This window comes from Podarcis raffonei, chromosome 16 (genome assembly GCF_027172205.1).
Source record: "Podarcis raffonei isolate rPodRaf1 chromosome 16, rPodRaf1.pri, whole genome shotgun sequence".
In the NCBI taxonomy this organism is placed as follows: domain Eukaryota; kingdom Metazoa; phylum Chordata; class Lepidosauria; order Squamata; family Lacertidae; genus Podarcis; species Podarcis raffonei.
The window spans coordinates 11,476,104-11,494,802 of record NC_070617.1 but is presented as its reverse complement, the minus strand read 5'-3'; the positions used below and the strand labels follow the sequence as shown (position 1 = coordinate 11,494,802).

The 18,699-nt window shown below is 47.8% G+C and overlaps 1 protein-coding gene across 1 annotated transcript in view; it reads right to left on the bottom strand.

The window, feature by feature from the left end:
- The window catches only part of EML3 (EMAP like 3), a 37,445-nt gene extending 23,399 nt beyond the window's left edge, over positions 1-14,046 (bottom strand). Inside the window, exons 1-3 of the mRNA XM_053368633.1 lie at positions 13,687-14,046; positions 2,027-2,209; positions 1,509-1,608 (exon numbers count right to left, since the gene is read on the bottom strand). Of these exons, the coding sequence (XP_053224608.1) occupies positions 1,509-1,608; positions 2,027-2,209; positions 13,687-13,717 (314 nt within the window). The 5' untranslated portion in view covers positions 13,718-14,046. The remainder of the gene's footprint in view (positions 1-1,508; positions 1,609-2,026; positions 2,210-13,686) is intronic.
- Positions 14,047-18,699: the final 4,653 nt, after the last annotated feature.

Here is an 18,699-nt window from a genome sequence, read left to right as displayed (position 1 = left end):
GCCAGCTTGTTTCAGTCATCCTTGTAAACACCCTACACACCCCCTTAAAAAGTCAACATGTCGGATGTGTTTCAGAAAGCCAAGCTTTCCACCCAGATGATGGAGTTATTATGCAATTACTGTGCGGTAACAGAGCCACTGTGGGATGTGGGTGGCGCTGTGGGTTAAACCACAGAGCCTAGAACTTGCTGATCAGAAGGTCGGCAGTTCAAATCCCCGCGATGGGGTGAGCTCCCGTTGCTCGGTCCCAGCTCCTGCCCACCTAGCAGTTCGAAAGCACCCTTAAGTGCAAGTAGATCAGTAGGTACCGCTCCGGTGGGAAGGTGAACAGCGTTTCCGTGTGCTGCTTTGGTTCACCAGAAGCGGCTTAGTCATGCTGGCCATATGACCCAGAAGCTGTACGCTGGCTCCCTCGGCCGATAAAGCGAGATGAGCGCCGCAACCCCAGAGCCGGTCATGACTGGACCTAATGGTCAGGGGTCCCTTTACCTTTTTTAACAGAGCCACTGGTGGTGTAGTGGTTAGGGTGCTGGGCTTGGACCTGGAAGACCAGGGTTCAAATCCCGTCTTGGCCATGAAGCTCTCACTGGGTGACCTTGAACCAATCCCTGCCTCTCAGCCTAACCAACCTCAAAGAATTATTGTGAGAATAAAATGGGAGGGGGAAGAGAGTTCCTTAGAGGTAAGTTGGGATATGAATATAATAACAAATCAATAAAGTGAGCAGTAAGTGCAAGAAAACACTTCTGTTTGGGGGGGAGAGAATGGTGTTATATTCTCTGTGACTAAATTCTGCAGCTTGAGATGCTGAGAAAACAATAGAATTTCCCTCAACCAGAAGTAGCAGTAGTGGTTATTTAAATTTGTAAATCACTTTATCTTGCCCAAGGGAACCCAAAGCAACTTACAACCAAACAACGTACTTAGTTAGCTACTCCATCACACAGTTCCACAAACAGTCATAAATTGACACAGCTCACAGTAAAATTCTTATGGGTTTTTTTTAATCATTGAGTTTATATTTCCTTGGATACATATTTTAAATCCATTTAATTGGTATATTGATTGTTAAATTTCACTTTGTCCGTTTTAATGTTTATGAAAAAATTATGCTGAAATTCTGGTTTTACTATTAGTCATAATAATAAACATTCATTCATTCACTCCACCACACTTAGTTAACCACTATACAGCACTTCCTCTCCTTTTACTTCCACACTCTCAGGTACAGTACACAGAGCTAGAGCCAATGGCAGGTGGAGCCAACTAATCCTCCTTCCTGCCGAGTTATACAATGAGTAACACTGAGACTGAGGAGGAGGAAACAGGCAGGGTCACCTTCCTAGGCTGGTTATCAATAAGATGGCAGGCAGGTGGGAGATGGCTGAGGGCTGGCAGGCCCTAACAGACCAGCCTCCATCGTTTGGGAGTGAGCTGCAGATGGTCCCATAAGCACAGTCTTTGCTGGGGCCTCATTTTGCCCCTCTCAAAGATCCCTTGACAAGTACCTGAAAGAATCATTGGAGAAAGCAGCAGGCAGGCTCCAGAAGGCACCATTGTCTTGTGGAAGGAGTGCAGGATCTTTGGTATCTGACAGACCGGAATTTGCTGCAGTGAAAAAGGAATTTGAATTAAAGCAACCATTCCCATGAAGCAATCTGATGGCTGTAAGCAACCTGCCATGTTAGGGTGGGGTCTGATTTTGACATGAAGCGGGGATTTCCAGCCCCACTTTACCTCCTTGCTCAACCAGGCACTTTTTCCCATTACCCCAGGCACTTGTCACTCTCCATGGCTCACTTCTGGTGTCTGACCTGAGGTGAAGGGAATAATTTTGTGCGCCTAACAACAGGGAGGTACAGTTAGAAAGGTTCACCTCCCCTCACCTGTATATATGCACCTTTCTTCCAATTAAAAGCTATCATCTGCTTCGAGGGTCTTTCCTTTTTTTTTAACAATCAAGCAGTATATACATTTTTTTACAAATAGATAGCTGCCCATCTATTGGGACTCTTGACACCCTCACCTTCAAGCAGCTGTTGCCTGAGCAGAGGGATCTGCTGGTCGTAGAAGCTGAGCCTCCGCAACGCGTCTGCCAACGCCGATTTCACCAGCGTCAGCTCCTCTTCTTGGCTCCGCAGTCGGGAATCGAGGTCAGTGAGCCAGGCTGGGTGGCGCAGGATAGTGTTGCTACCCAGGAGGTTATCACCTGCCAAAGGAGGGAGCTGTGATTAGATTTGAGAACCCGTGCTTTTAAAATGCAGGAGGGCAGGTTGAGGGGAACCTTTGGCCCTCTGGATGTTGCTGAACTACAACTCCCATCATCCCAGGGCATTGGCCATGCTTGCTGAGGCTGATGGGAGCCGTAGTTCAGCAACATCCAGAGGGCCAAAGGTTCCCCACACCCATAAAAGGGTTAGGCCACATTAACCTCATCTATAATTGGGGATCTATCTAATAATGTACAGTGGTACCTCAGGTTAAGTACTTAATTCATTCTGGAAGTCCGTTCTTAACCTGAAGCACCACTTTAGCTAATGGGGCCTCCTGCTGCCGCTGCGCCGCCGGAGCACGATTTCTGTTCCCATCCTGAAGCAAAGTTCTTAACCTGAGGTACTATTTCTGGGTTAGTGGAGTCTGTAACCTGAAGCGGATGTAACCTGAGGTACCACTGTATTGGGGAAGAGCTGTAGCTCAGTGGGAAAGCATCTGCTTTTCATGCGGAAGGTGCCAGGTTCAAATTCTGGCATCTCTAAGCCGGGCTGGGAATGTCCCCTGCCTGAAACCCTTGAGATCCACTACCAGTCTGTGTTAGCAGTACTGAACTAGATGGACCAACAGCCTGAGTCAGAGTTTACCCGTGTTCCTAAGTATCATAAGCATTGCCTTGCTAGAGACTAGACCAAGCTCTACTTTCGCATGCCATTTCCAAAACAACAACTAGACAGATGCATTTGGAAAGCTTATGAGCAGAGAAGGAAGGTTGCCCCTTTCCCCCATTGCTCGTCCTCAGCATCTGTTATGCAGGGGCATACTGCCTCTGTGCCTAAAGGGTCCCATGTGGGCTAGCCACTTTTAGATGAATGCTGCATGGATTTATTTTGTATTTCTTAAAGTTAATTCTGCATTGCGCCAAAGAAAGGCTTTTAATAAAAACCAAAAACAAGTCTGTCCTGAACCCAGTGCCAAACCAGTTCCTCCAACTTCAGACTGTAACGTCCTCAGGGCAGAGAGCTGTTTACATTACTATAAAAAACAAACACCAGGTACACAGGCAGCCCTACATCAGGAATATAGAAGCTTTTTGACCCTGAGAGCCACATTCCCTCCTGGGCAACCAAATGCCAGTGGCAGGCAAGGTCTGAGGCAAAAATGGGTGCAATAGTGAATGTAAAATTTCCCTTTGTACTCTAGGCCAGTTTCCACACACACACACACACCCTCGATCCTCCATCTAGAGAAGCCTGAGGCATTATCAGAGTTCAAGGATACATTCCAGCCAGGGGGAAAAAACTCAAGAAGGTTGTGAAGCAGAGCCGGTGAGGGCTGTGGAGAGGGAGCCTGGCCGGGGAGAGTTTAGAGGGCCGCACGGAGAGGTCTGAACGGCCACTTTCAGGCCCCAGATTCCCCTCTACTACATAAGAAAAGGTAAAGGGACCCCTGACCATAAGGTCCAGTCGTGGCCAAATCTGGGGTTGCGGCGCTCAGCTCGCTTTATTGGCCGAGGGAGCCGACATACAGCTTCCGGGTCATGTGGCCAGCATGACTAAGCCGCTTCTGGTGAACCAGAGCAGCGCACGGAAACGCCGTTTACCTTCCCGCCGGAGCGGTACCTATTTATCTACTTGCACTTTGATATGCTTTTGAACTGCTAGGTTGGCAGGAGCAGGGACCGAGCAACGGGAGCTCACCCCGTCACGGAGATTTGAACCGCCGACCTTCTGATCGGCAAGTCCTAGGCTCTGTGGTTTAGCCCACAGTGCCACCCGCGTCCCTCTCCTACATAGAGCACAATAATAGCAATATGAAAAAACCCCTAGGAGCAGCTTTTCTGTTTCAGCGCTGGAGATTGCAGCGTTCCTCCGAGTGATGACTTTTGTGTAGCTCCAGAGTCCGTGTGTTCCTATACCAAGAAGAACTGGCCCTTATTTGCTGCATTTAAACACATGCACCTTTTGCCAGAAGCCACAATGGTCAAAAGTGTCTATAATTAACACAGCAGGGGGAGATGGTTAAGGTTTCCCGCACAAGGCCCGTCCTGGGGTGCCACAGTTCACGGAGGGAGGGAGGCAGAGGAGAGGAGAGGCCTGCTTGGTTCAAGCTAGGTCCTCTGGCCCACATGGTGCAGGCAGCAAGCCCAGTTCTTGCCTCATGCCCAGCCAGCCTTGTTTGTGCTGGCAGCGGAGGACAGTGGCAGTTGGGAGGAAACGACTCCCGCCTTAGACATTCCTGACGCCACCGTCAGCTCCACAACATGGGCCCCCTGCCCCCCTGGGTGCTCTAAGGATGTGTGGGAGACGCAGAGGACAAAGGGTGTCAAGATGGCTTAACCCTTTACTACCCTTTCCCCATAATCTATAAGAGGGTGGCTGGAGGAGGCCAAAGGCCCACCTGGTTCAGCATCCTGTTCTCAAAGTGGCCAACTGGGAAGCTTACAAGTCGGACCCGAGTGCGAGAGTAACTCTTGGCACTTGCGGTTCCCAGCAACTGATATCCAGAGCTATATAGGCTCCTTAAGAGTATGTAGAACATAGCCATTGATAGCCTTCCCCTCCAAGTTGGTAGTCATCTCACAGGAACAAATTCCACAGTTTAGCCATGTGTTGTGTGAAGATGTACTTTGTTTTGTCTATCTGCGTGAAGCAGAGAGGCCTGGCCACTTTCTCCAGGCCATCTACCAATTTGATACACCTTTATCTTGTCCCCCCAATTACGTGCCTTTTCTCTGGACCTAAAGGCCTCTCCCCAAAAACTAAAAAGCACATCTTTACAGAGGACAGTTCTCTAAAGTGACCTCTATTTGAGGGCTGTCCAGTCCAAGTCTGGTTTAAAGGTAAGGAACCACAAGAAGGGAGGTTAGGAGTGGCCTTGAAATTGCCAACCAACAGTTAGCTACACAGCTCTTCAGTAGACTGAGCAGGCAGGCAAGTGCTATGTGTTTTTATTTAAGTATTTCTCAATTTGCAGCTATACTTTTGCAGATTTTATGCAAATTTCTGTCCTCTGTCCTCTTCCATTTTTAGTGATGTAACTTCTTCTTCTTCTTCTTCTTCTTCTTCTTCTTCTTCTTCTTCTTCTTCTTCTTCTTCTTCTTCCTCTTCTTCTTCTTCTTCTTCAATGCATATCTGGTCAACGAAGGCCTCCTTGAAGGAAAAGGGCTAGGAAATATTTCCTGTCTGAGCTGAGACTTTGCCTCAGCAAACAACATGCCCTGGCTTTGGTACGTTCTTATTGTTGGGAGTAAAGCAATGACACTTGTAACTGTGGTGGCAGGGGTCAGAAAGGCAATGCGTTCTTCCCTTGCTTATTCCTTATTGAGCAGATTGCTTTTCTCTCAGGCTTTGGTTCCTTCCTGCTGCTTCTTCAGTGCTACTATTGGACTTTCATTTCATACACCTCACAACTCTATAATGGCCATACATAAGCTTGTATTCAGAATGGCTTTGTTTGCCAGGACTAATAAACCGTATGTTTCTTTTATTTTCTCAACCTTTTTCAGCCCGAGGGCCACATTTCCCCCATTAACAACCTTTCAGGGGCTGCATGCCTGTGGTGGGTGGTGCTAGAGGCAAAAGTGGGTGGAGCAATAGATGTGACTTCAACCATGGTTCATTCCGGCTGTGCATAAGAGATTTCAATATACATGCTCCCCTCTCTCCATCCATGAAAGTAAGAGGCTTTGTTGCAGCTCAGTGATACATCCCATCTCAACAAAAGCATAAACATAAGCCAGTGTGGTGCTGTGGTTAGAATGTCAGATCAGGACTTGGGAGAGACCAGGGTTCAAATCTGTAGTTTGCCTCTCAACCTAACCTGGGTTGTTGTGTGGATAAAATGAGAAGGGAGAAAACCACGTATGCCACATCAAACTTAGAGAAAAAGGTGGGCTATAGGAGAGAGAGAGAGAGAGAGAGAGAGAGAGAGAGAGAGAGAGAGAGAAGGACAATGGCATTGATGGGGACTTCACAGGGATGATCCAAGCCAGGGGTCAGCAACCTTTTTCAGCCGTGTGCCGGTCCACCATCCCTCAGACCATGTGGGGGGGCCGGACTATATTGGGGGGGAATGAACTAATTCCTATGCCCCACAAATAACCCAGAGATGCATTTTAAATAAAAAGACACATTCTACTCATGTAAAAACACGCTGATTCCCAGACCATCCGCGGGCTGGATTTAGAAGGCAATTGGGCTGCATCTGGCCTACGGGCCTTAGGTTGCCTACCCCTGATCCTGGATATAGGAGAAGGACTGGAAGAGTGAGAAGGAAATTGCACAAAGAGGATCTCACTGTGCCCCAGATCTTGCCATTATGGAGCAAGAGACTCTCAATGGATCATAAATAGCTCGCAATGTATGGAAGTGGATGCAAATATAAAATAGTGCAGTATTCAGATTCCCCCCTCCCCTTCTTCTTAAAGGTACTAAACACACCAGCTGGAAGTTATACAAAGAAAACAGAGGGAGCTGGCAATCTTGCTGCATGCGACGAAGCAGACCGAAGTGTTTTCCAGCCTGAGCCAACGAGCAAGACTTGCTGGGGTTATTTTCTTGTTGGATATACCACCCCCCTTGATGAAACCACATCACCTCCTTCCTCTGTCTCAACTACCCCCCCCCCACCAAAGACTGAGAAGTGGGCAGTAAAGAAGGCCTCTGTCCAACAAAAAGAGGATGTGGAGAGGACTCAAAAGAAGCCTGGATCTGAGAAGCTGGTACAAAAAAAAAATGGAGACTTATTTCGTCTCTGTGCTGAGGAACACAGAAATCAGATGGGCTTTAAAGATAAATAATAGTCCAAACAGGCTCCGCTTTGTCCAGATTTTCCTCCTCCGCACACTCATCCCCCAAAAACCCTTAAACAAAAAGGCATTTTCCCCCGTGACCTTTTCAATTCACATCTCCCTCGCCCCCAGTATGGTCAACTTAAAGGGGGAAGGGATAGGGCAGGAGGGCCTTGCCTGCTCACTGAAATTTCAGACTAGAGCAATGGTCAGTGTTAGAATGGGAAGTTTGCATTCCAAATTCAAATCCTCATTCAGCCACATATTTTCAAGAATGGTGCCCTGTGGCATCTACAGCAGGAGTAGGGAAGTTTTTTTCAACACAAGGGCCACATTCTCTTCTAGGCAGCCTTCCGAGGGCCACTGCCAGCAGTGGGTGGAGCCAGAAGCAAAAGTAGTCGGAGCAATAAATGTTAATTTTACCTTTGTACAATAGACGAAGCACATACACACCCACTTTATTCTCCATTCAGGCAAGAATTGAATTCAAGGGCACATTCCAACCACAAAAAATCCATTTGGGGTATGAAGCAAGGCCAGTGCAGGATGCAGCCTAAGGAGAGGATGTGCAGTCTGGGAGAGTTCCAAGGGCCAGATTTGTTGTTGTTTAGTCGTTTAGTCGTGTCCGACTCTTTGTGACCCCATGGACCAGAGCACGCCAGGCCCTCCTGTCTTCCACTGCCTCCCGCAGTTTGGTCAAACTCATGTTGTTAGCTTCGAGAACACTGTCCAACCATCTCGTCCTCTGTCGTCCCCTTCTCCTTGTGCCCTCCATCTTTCCCAACATCAGGGTCTTTTCTAGGGAGTCTTCTCTTCTCATGAGGTGGCCAAAATATTGGAGCCTCAGCTTCAGGATCTGTCCTTCCAGTGAGCACTCAGGGCTGATTTCCTTAAGAATGGATAGGTTTGATCTTCTTGCAGTCCATGGGACTCTCAAGAGTCTCCTCCAGCACCATAATTCAAAAGCATCAATTCTGCGGCGATCAGCCTTCTTTATGGTCCAGCTCTCACTGCCATACATCACTACTGGGAAAACCATAGCCTTAACTATACGGACCTTTGTTGGCCAGATAGAGAGTCCTTAAGGGCAAAATTCAGCCCCTGGGCCTGATGATCCACCACCCCAGTCTGCAGAATAAGGCAGAAGGTTCTTAGTTCAAATTTCTGCTTCCTGGTCTCACCTTCTGACAGGGCCTGACTCTAAGGAATTCTACACCACACCTTCCCTGCTCCACACCCTAAAGCCAATAAAGAAATACTGGATTTCAGGAGTCTTATAGCCTTGCCCAGGCCCTGGTGTGCTGTGTGCATGGAATGCCAGAGCATCTTCCTGCTCCCTCTTGGGCCTTTCAGTTTCCATTAGAAAAATCGCCCCCACACTCACACACGCCCTCCACCCTCCCCGCCAAACACGTTGGGTGACATTTTTGGGCAAGGTGTTCATCTCAGGAATTAAACCTTCGGGGACAGGCACTTCCTATGCCTCTCCTTGGCTTCAGAGGGGGTGGAGAAGAGAGCCAAGTCATTTTCAAATTGAGGCTGTCAACTATATATATCCTTCCAGTCTCTGAAATGGCACAGCATCTTAGACTGGAAAGTATTTGATCTTGTGAACCGCCCTGAGATCCTGTGACGAAGGGTGGTATATAAATCTAATAAATAAGTACGTAAATACATAAATAAAATAAGTATCCGTTATGCATTAAACACCAATGCTTCACAGGCCAAGCGACATAACCGAGTGTGCCCTTTTTAAAAAGCATCACTGATTAAAGGGGGGGGGAATTTCCCCATGTGAAATTCTTTTGTGGCAAATGTAGTTTCCATAGATGTTAAACCACAACACTTTATGCGTCAAGCAACATAACTGGGTGCCGCCACCCCACCCCCCGCACTCCCAGCACCACAGATGCAAAAAAGTGTCCTCATTTTATTAATAAATTCATGTCCCACCCATCCACAATTCTGAAATTCTTATGTGGCAAACTTAAGTCTTTATATGTGTTAAACCACAATATTTCTTGTGCCAGGTGACATAACTGGGTGTCCTTTTTTCCTAAGCACTGTAGATACCATTTTTTAAAAAAAAAACCAACTCTCTCTCTCTCTCTCTCTCTCTCTCTCTCTCTCTCTCTCTTTTTTGCTGGGTTAGGCCTGACTGGGGTTTTCCCAGCTACTCGTGTCTGGCTCAGTCACTTCCGGTTGCCGGGCTACATATGGAGAGAGGAAGGGGGCGAAGACACCCACAGTTTACCTCAGCACCCAGTTGGGGAGCAGAATGTGTGTGTGTGTGTGTGTGTGTGTGTGTGTGTGTAAGAGAGAGAGAGAGAGAAAGAGTAAATTAATAAATGTGTCCGTCTGTTGTAGGTGAGAAGGATAAGACCCACCAAACTCTTATTTCCACTTCAAAGAAGACGACTTTAAATCGAGAGCAGAATGAGGCAAAACAAACCAAACTCTGAAAAGAGAGCATTGTCTATATTTCTCTTGAGAAAGAGCCCACAGAAGGGGCTTAGCCCCGTGGTAGAGCCTATGCTTGGCATGCAAAAGGTCCCAGGTTCAGTTCCTGGTATTCCCAAACAACAAATAGAGACAACCCCCATCTGAAACCCCGGAAAACCACTGCCAGTCAGTGTAGACAATACAGTGCTGGTGGACCAATGGATTGCCTCCGGATCAGATCCACACCATACATTTAATGGCTTCCCCCATAGAATTATGGGAATTGAGCTATAATTCCCAGCACCCTTCACATACTATAGTTCACTTCCCAGGATTCTTTGTGGGAAGTCATGTACTTTAAATGTATGGTGTGGATGTGACCTCAGTATACGGTAGCGCCTGTGTTTCTTGACGTACTCTCAAACTCTTGTGATCTGCTACTGCTTCAATTATTTCTCTCATATAACTTTGGAGGTTGATTCAGTCTACACAATTTTGCAGGTCGGGGGAGGCACCTTACTCAGTGAGTGAGGGGTCTGGTTTCCCCTGCTCCATTCCTCCAGTGCACATTTACAAAATGTACATTTGCACAATCCGAATTCAGGTGAGGAACTGCAAGCAAGGAGGAACAAGAGAGTGGCAAACTGATTCTGGATAACTCAATCCAAAAGAAATAATTTGATCTTGCCGACTTGCTTTATGTTTGGCAGAGCAGGCCAAAAAAGAAGTAGGCCAAGGGGTGAAGGATGAGATGCAATCAGGAGACTGAGCCGCTCTGGATTTCACAACTCTGGCTGCAAGGCACAATGTAAGCAGGAACTGTAGCTCTGTGAGGAGTATAGGGGTCATCCTTAATGAAAGATAGCTCCCACAATTCTTTGGGGGGAAGCCATTACTGTTTAAAGTGGTAGAATGCTGTTTTAAATGTACAAGGCAGTTGTGTCTCAATACACTCAAACATAATTTCTATTTTCTAGGAAAGTTTGGTTTTGAGCATGAAGTCTACTCTCCACCAGTATGTCTGAACCAAAAGCAGGAACCTGTCCAGGAAGGCCCAATTTATGACACACCACTTGAAAGACCAGCCTGGGCAATATAACACACCTGGCGTTGGAAGCTGAAGAACGAGACTGCAATCTCATTATACTGGCAAAAGGAGGGGCAGGTTTTCGGATTCAGCTGCGGCTAAATTAGGTGTTATATATAGTGCATTTCAGGTGTTCAGAGCTCTTTGTTCATGTTGGTAAAGTAATACCCTGCAAGCGACAGCCTTTGAAAGTAGGCCTGTATTATCTCTATAGTTTTGCCTAATTACACCTAGTAGTGAGACGCTATCTGAGGCAAGATTTGAATGAGGGACTTTCCTGGTCACACTATTAACTACTCTGCTAAACTACGCAGAACATTATTGTTTCTAACCCAATTGGGTTGAGATTTTTTTTATAAAGCTTCCCACCATTGGGGGAACTTATATGTTCCCTGTTGAATCACAGCTGGTTGCAAAGGATTCTGGGATATGTTCTATGAGTCTGCTCATTTCACATGGGGCACTATCCTAGATATTTAGGCCTCATCAGAACTCTTTCTTCTGAACTGATAATGCCTCTTGCTCACACCAAATACTCCTCTGTAGCTGCACATCTGATGGGTAGCAATGACAGATAAGCCAGGAAATATTGTGTACCGTTGACTAATCTTCTCAATCATAAGCTTCTGAGGAACCCCAGTGAAAAACTGCCGCTCGAAATTACAGTCACAAATGAATATCTCTTAATACATATTAGTTAGTGCTTATCACCCCTCTAGTCTCCCTGTTTTGTTCTCAGCAAATGGTCTGGGTAGTCAAAGGGTGGCAATCAAAAAAAGCTTTCTGTCTTTGCTTAGCCATGAAGCAAACTGGGTGGTCTTGCTCAAGTCTTTTTCTCTAAGCCTAACCTACCTCTCAGGGTTGTTGTTGTGCAGGATAAGATGACAAGCAGCAGACCTGAGCTCTTCATAGGACAGGGAGGGATATGAATATGATTAAACAAGTAATACTTGCTTTTGTAAAAAAGACAAGTGGCCTAGAAAATCAAAAGGGTTGCCCACTCCAGGCCCTAAACGCAGGGTGGGCTTTTATGTCTCACTCAACAAATAAAGATGAAACAGATAGGATTACACACTATAAACCCCTAAAAGAATCCTGGGAACTCACAGAGCTACAATTCCCAGCACACTTAACAAACTACAGTTCTCAATATTTCTTGAGGTGGGTTTTGCTTTAAATGCTTGGGGTGGGGGCAAGCGATGAACTCAATTGGTGGCTCCTGATTTTGTAAAATGTAGAAGCTCCGCCCCACATCCACACTGGTCATGTCCTGCTCTACTGACTCTGACTCCAGATGTTGCAATATGTGGCTTCCTCTAAGCCTCAGGACTAATGAGAAGTATGTCAGGGTGTGAGTGAATTTGTTTATATGCAAAAATGTATCCCAAGCAGGGAACGAATCCCTACAGGTTCTTTGCCTAGGAATGGAAGGAAGAAAAAACCACTGTAGATTTGCAGGGATAAAGATTCTATCATGCACAAACTTGGGGGGAAATTTTGGTGCTTTTAGAAGGCATTATAAATATTGACGCTATTTAGCTTTAGAAGGGAGGGGGCAGCCTGTCATTCTAGCAAAGGGGAGTGTGCACGTGTAGACATTGTTGCCTAATAAACAACAAAACACTGGGGGAGAAGTGGAAGGGGTAGTGTGTGTGTGTGTGTGTGTGTGTGTGTGTGTGTGTGTGGCAAAGCTTGGTGCCAACTCCAAATACTGCTAAACTCCAACTCCCATCAGTCCCCACTAGCATGGCCAATGATCATGGCCAATGGTAGATGTTTAGCAACATCTGGAGGGTCACAGTTTCCCTGTACCCTGTTCTAGACCAATCTTGTCCCAACCTACCAGGGATCACATATTAAATGCACTGACAGAAGTGTATAGCAGAGATGGGGAGCCCATGGCCTTACAAACGCTGTTGGACTTCCGTTCCCATCAGCCCCAGCCAGCATGGCCAATGATCAGGGGTAGATGGGAGTTGTAGTCCAGCAACCACAGGTACCACAGAGGGCAGAGTCTTCCAAAACACTGACTGTAGACCTGTGGAAATCCGCATCCACAAGACATTTGCACATGCTTCTCAGATTAAAGAAGGGAAAAAAACACATGGGCAAACCTCATATGCACAATGCTCTTGCACACAGGCTGCATGTTATTTCCAGTGTGGAAACTCTGCTCACAGAATCTCACACACATATACATACACAACACTTTTCTCCTCCTATGTTGACGTAGTATATTTACACAGGGACACACACACAAACCTCCTGCTTCCCCCGGGGAGAGATTCACACAGTGCGTACTTCCCAAACCCTTCCCACCAAACCAACCCACATTTCCTCTGCAACCATACACTGCATGCACTAGGCACACAACTCTCTCTCACCCTATGCCTCCGAGCTCCTTAACAGCAACAAAATCTGCCCTTGCTCAACAGCACAATGCCCCCTGAACCTTTGCACATCTGCAAACCACCTTCTAGTGGTTTTAAGGTACTTGGAAAGGAGTAATAATTGCAAGTTGGGGGAGCTGGATTCTTTGCTTGTTTATTCCATAAAAGCAGCAAAGCAGGCTTAATAATAATAATAATAATAATAATAATAATAATAATAATAATAATAATAATATCAAATCCACTGTGTTCTATGGGGTCTACCACTCAGTAAGCGCGTTCAGCTTTAACTCCCAAGTGAGCATGCCTAAGTTTATAAGCTGGCCAACTCAATCCTTCGTTTGTTTACTCCGATGTAAGGCTTGCTGTGTCCCTTTTAAATTCTCCAGGACGTTGAACGCGGGTTGCAGCTTCACCCACGTGTTTGTTTGTTTTTACGCCACAAGTATCCGCGTTTGTGTTGTTGGGCGCGGGGCGGAGGCGATCTCCAGTCCTCTGCGCTCCCAACCCGACATCATCCGGGAGTGGGGGGAAGCAAGGATGTCGCGGGGAGAGATCGCGCTGCGCCCGTTTCAACCCGCTTGGCAACCTCGCCCCGCTTCTGTTGCCCCACCTCTCTCCAGCGCCCCCTCGCGTCAGGGCGCGAGGCAACTCTCCTCCGCGCTCCTGTTCCCCAAGTTCCTCCTGACCGGGAGGAAATGGAGGGCGTCGGATCTTTGCACGGGGCAAAACAAAAACAAAATCAGAATAAATCACAAGCTCACCGTTGGGGCTGCGCTCCGGGTAGCCGTCCATGGTGGTGGCCGAGCAGCGCCGCGCCGCGCTTCCATGCGCTCTCGAGCCGGCGATCGCGTGTTTTTCGGTCCCCCTCCTCGCCAGGCGAATGAGCCAGGGGATGAAGGAGCCAGAAAGGACCCGGGGACTTGCGGGAAGCGGCGAGCGGAGGCGGCTGCGGCGGCAGCAGAAGCAGCAGAAGCGCCCGCCCTGTCCCGATCGCGCTGCTGGGGCCGGGCTCCCCCCACCCCCAGGAAGCAAGAAGGGCGGTATGTCATTTCCCTTGCAGGGAGAGGAGAAAAAACACACAAGTCTTGCATCGCGCTGTCTTCGCTCGCGCCTCGCTGGGATTTTTTGTTTTTTTTACTTAAAAAAAAAGTTAGTTTCTCAAGCGTTCGGCTGGGCCCACAGGAAAGAACCGGCCAGCGGGGAGATGGAGGGGCGACGGGACCCCGGCGCTCTGCTGGACCAAATTGGAAAGAGGGGGCAGCGGTGGGAGATATTCGCTGGAGGTTCTCCAATTGATCGAAAAGAGTTGGAAAAGTCCTCCTAACGCCTGATTTCTCCATGGAAAACGGAAGGGGCTGTGGTAAGCAGGCAGGCAGGCAGGCAGGCAAGATGGTAATAGAATCATAGGATTGTAGAGTTGGAAGGGACCACAAGGGACAAGGGTCAATCTAGTTCAACCCCCTGCAATGCAGGAATGTTTCACCCCAGGTGGGGCTCGAACCCACGACCTTGAGGCATAGCTGTCAACTTTTGGATTTGAAAATAAGGGATCAGCAGCCTCACCTGTCCCGGAGACAGTCTACGGGATATCTAACAATCCAGGATAGCAGCGGGAAGCAGTGGGAAACGGTGCTGAAATAAAGGAATTTCCTGCAAAAAAAAGGGAAGGTTGACAGCTATGCCTTGAGGATCAAGAGCAGGGGTAGGCAACCTAAGGCCCAACGGCCGGATGCGGCCCAATCGCCTTCTCAATCCGGCCCGCGGATGATCTCGGAATCAGCATGTTTTTACATGAGTAGAATGTGCCCTTTTATTTAAAATGCATCTCTGGATTATTTGTGGGGCCTGCTTGGTGTTTTTACATGAGTAGAATGTGTGCTTTTATTTAAAATGCATCTCGGGGTTATTTGTGGGGCATAGGAATTCATTCATCCCCCCCCCCATAGTCCAGCCCACCACATGGTCTGAGGGACGGTGGGCCGGCCCATGGCTGAAAAAGGTTGCTGACCCCTGTTCAAGAGCCTCATGCTCAGATGATGACATTGATCATTTTTGTTTAGTTAATAATATTTGCATACCTCTTGACTAATCAAAAACAACAGTGTTAAGTTGTGGGTGAACATATGCTACAGGCGCAACCAATGCTCGGGCCGTCTCGAACACCTCAGGCCCACAGAGGCTGAGGAATAGGCCCCGCTTACGTTCCTGTGATACTTCCGTCAGCTCGTTGGCTTGGAGGTAGCAGTCGAACTGAGCGAGGTAGGAGTCCCATGATTCAGAAGCTGGGGCAAACGGCAGTAGAGCCACAAGTGAAGCCATGGTTCCGATGCTGGCGTGGAGGGCGATGGATGGAACACAGTGCTCTAGCCAGAACGGTCAGCTCTGAATTGGTTCTGTTCAGTGATTTCGCTCAGTGATTCATCTCAGTGATTCAGCTCCACTCAGAGGGTGGCTGCATCTGGCTGTGCTCTGTTGTCCATCCATCCCATTCTCATCACCAGTGTTAAGTTGTGGGTGAACATATCAGACGACACAGCGATTCTTCAAACAGCTCTTGTTTATTCACAGAACAGAACAGAACTGAACTGAAGGCTTCAGCGAGCCTGCTTATATAGAGCTCCACTAGAACGCAACAGTAACCATTTTCTGTAAGTATCCAATCACTGAATGTCACTTTCGATCCCTTATTTGCATATGTGGACCTGAACTATCTACAGTATCCCCCTGCTGGCCCAGGGTGAGAACTTCAGTACATAACAAACAGCAACTGAAAGCAATTGGGTTTGTATCACACCTCTCTGAGGAGCTCAAGCTGGCATATGAGCTTCTCCTCTTTATCCCTGCAACAACCCTGTGAGGTAGGCTAGGCTGAGAGGCTGTGACTGTCCCCCCTCACAGGGTTGCACAGTGACATTCATGGCTGAGTGGGGATTTGAACCCTGGTCACCCAGATCCTAGTCCAGTGCTCTAACCACTACATCACACTGACCCAGGGATGGGGGACCCTATGTCACCACCTCTTCAGTTTCTATCAGCTCTGACCATTGGCCATGCTGGCTGGGGCTGATAGGAGTTGGAGTCTGTGCTGGCTCTTCATACCTGCTCTATTAAGAGTCCTTGCTGCTGGTCAGAGCACAGGTTAGTGCGGACCAATGGGGTGGCAGGCAGGGAGCCCACCAGTAGGTGGCGCCAGACCCAATGACAGAGCCAACTCAATCTCTCTCTTTTTTTTGTCCCCATTCTCCTCCTCCTCCTCTCTGCTGAATTTTACAAAAGCAAAACTGAGGAGGAAGCTGGCAAGCAGTGCCACCCCCTGGACTCTCTGTAAATAAGAGGCCAGAGGCGTCGGAACTGGCAGTATGCCTCTGAATAATAACAGTTGCTGGGAGTCGAAGGTGGGCACTGTGGTTGGCTACTGTGAGAACAGGATGCTGACCTTGTTGGGCCATTGATCCAGCAGCCAGGCCCATTGTATGTTCTTAGGAGGCATCCTGCCAACCCCAACGTGCCAGACTCCTTATGTACATCCGTCCCAGGGGGTAGCACTGCTTATCAGTACTCCTGATAAGCACTGATGTTCCTCCTCCTTAATCTCAGTGTTGTCCTTGTAGAGTTCAACAGGGAAGAGGATGGGGAGAAACCTTGAGTCAGTTTTCTCTGCTTATCATTAGCTCCACCTCCACCTAGAGTTTGGGCTCCTTTGCCATCTGCTCTACCAGTCGCATTGGGCACAAGCCACCACTGAAGGGGGTGCAGGGGGAGAGAGAGAGAGATGAAATAGGTGGAAGGAGGGCAGGAGACTTGCATGTTTCCCAGTACATTTCCGAGCACAATTAAAAGTGTTGGTGTTGACCTTTAAAGCCCTAAATGGCCTCGGCCCAGTATACCTGAAGGAGCGTCTCCACCCCCATCGTTCTGCCCGGACGCTGAGGTCCAGCGCCGAGGGCCTTCTGGTGGTTCCCTCATTGCGAGAAGCAAAGCTACAGGGAACCAGGCAGAAGGCCTTCTCGGTAGTGGCGCCTGTGGAACACCCTCCCATCAAATGTCAAAGAGATAAACAACTACCTGACATTTAGAAGACATCTGAAGGCAGCCCTGTTCAGGGAAATTTTTAATATGTGACATTTTAATGTATTTTTCATCTTTGTTGGAAGCTGCCCAGAGTGGCTGGGGAAATCCAGCCGGATAGGCGGAGTACAAATAAATTATTATTATTTATTATTATTATTATTGAATCAGTTCAGACCCTTGGTAAGAGTGATCTGGCCCTTTCACAGGCAAAAAAGAGAAGCAGGTGTCAGAAAGATAAACTCCTTGGCCGAGCACCCTGTTCCTTATTTCTGGGTTGCTGCCAGCACTGCCCCTCAACCATTATTTTGCACCCAGCTCTGATTGGCAGACCTTGGGTTCTGTTCAGTGGTGGCTGGTGCCCATTGGGACTGGTTGGACTGTAGGGAGGGAGCCCACCAGTAGGTGGCGCCAGATCCAATGGCAGGCAGAGCCAACCAATTCTAGCTTTGTCCTCCACCTCCTCCCTGACAAGTTCTGTCAGGCAACAACTCTGATGGAGGGAGCTGTCAGTTGCTGCCATCCCCTAGGCAGCTAGTAAGTCAGAAGGCAGGCAAGTGGAGGCAGTCTGTAGGAAGAAGTCTGAAGCCTGAAGTCTGCCCATTCTCTGAATTTGTGGGCCTCAGCAAATCATAAACTGCCTACCCTCAGGAAGGGAAGCCTATGAAATAGGAGCTTTTGCTTTATTTTCTTCAGCCCCTAAAGCTGGAAACTGATTCTCAGCTGCGGAACGTGAGGCCTGGAGACTCTTGCATTCTCTCTCTCTTGATTTAGCCATATAGATACAGTGGTACCTCGGGTTACATACGCTTCAGGTTACAGACTCCGCTAACCCAGAAATAGTGCTTGAGGTTAAGAACTTTGCTTCAGGATTAGAACAGAAATCGTGCAGCGGCAGCAGGAGGCCCCATTAGCTAAAGTAGTGCTTCAGGTTAAGAACAGTTTCAGGTTAAGAACGGACCTCCAGAACGAATTAAGTACTTAACCCGAGGTACCACTGTACATATTACAAATACATGTACATATTGCATATACAAAAGAAAAAAAGAAAACATATAAAAAATGAAAAAAGAAAGGAAACAGAAATTTTTTAAAAAGGAAAAAAAACCCAAACATTTTCAAATATATGTCTTTATAGGGAATACAAGACTCTTTGCATTCTCAAGCAAGTCGCAGAGGAGGAAGTGTCTGGTGAAAGCTTTATACAGATAAGCAACTTCTGTTGGCTCCTGGCCCTGGCTGGTGGTTTCGATTTTTTCAGCCTGGAAAATCAGAAGCTGTTGAAGGAACTTATTCTTCCAGCAGGACAGGATGTGTGGACGTCCAACTCCCAACACCACTTGCACTTCAGATCTGAGCGGCCAGAGAACAAGGTGGAGTCAGTAGGGGCCCCAATCCCTCCTCCAAAGGCATTGCTGACCTTTGGGCCAAGTCAGATCAATTGCCCAGAGGGAATTGCTGCTTCGTCTCGTCCCACTTGTGAGGTTCGACAAAAGAAGAGTCCTTCAGTATCAAGCCCAAGGCCCGTCTAGTACAGCATCTTGTTCACACAGTGGCCAACCAAATGCTGATGGGAAACCGGCAAACAGGACCTGAACGCAGCGGCAATGTTAGAGGGGGTTTTTCACTGGTGGCAGATGACAGAAACTGTGACACCATGAGACTGGTGTAAAACCAAACCAAAATAAAGGTTTTATTTCAAAACA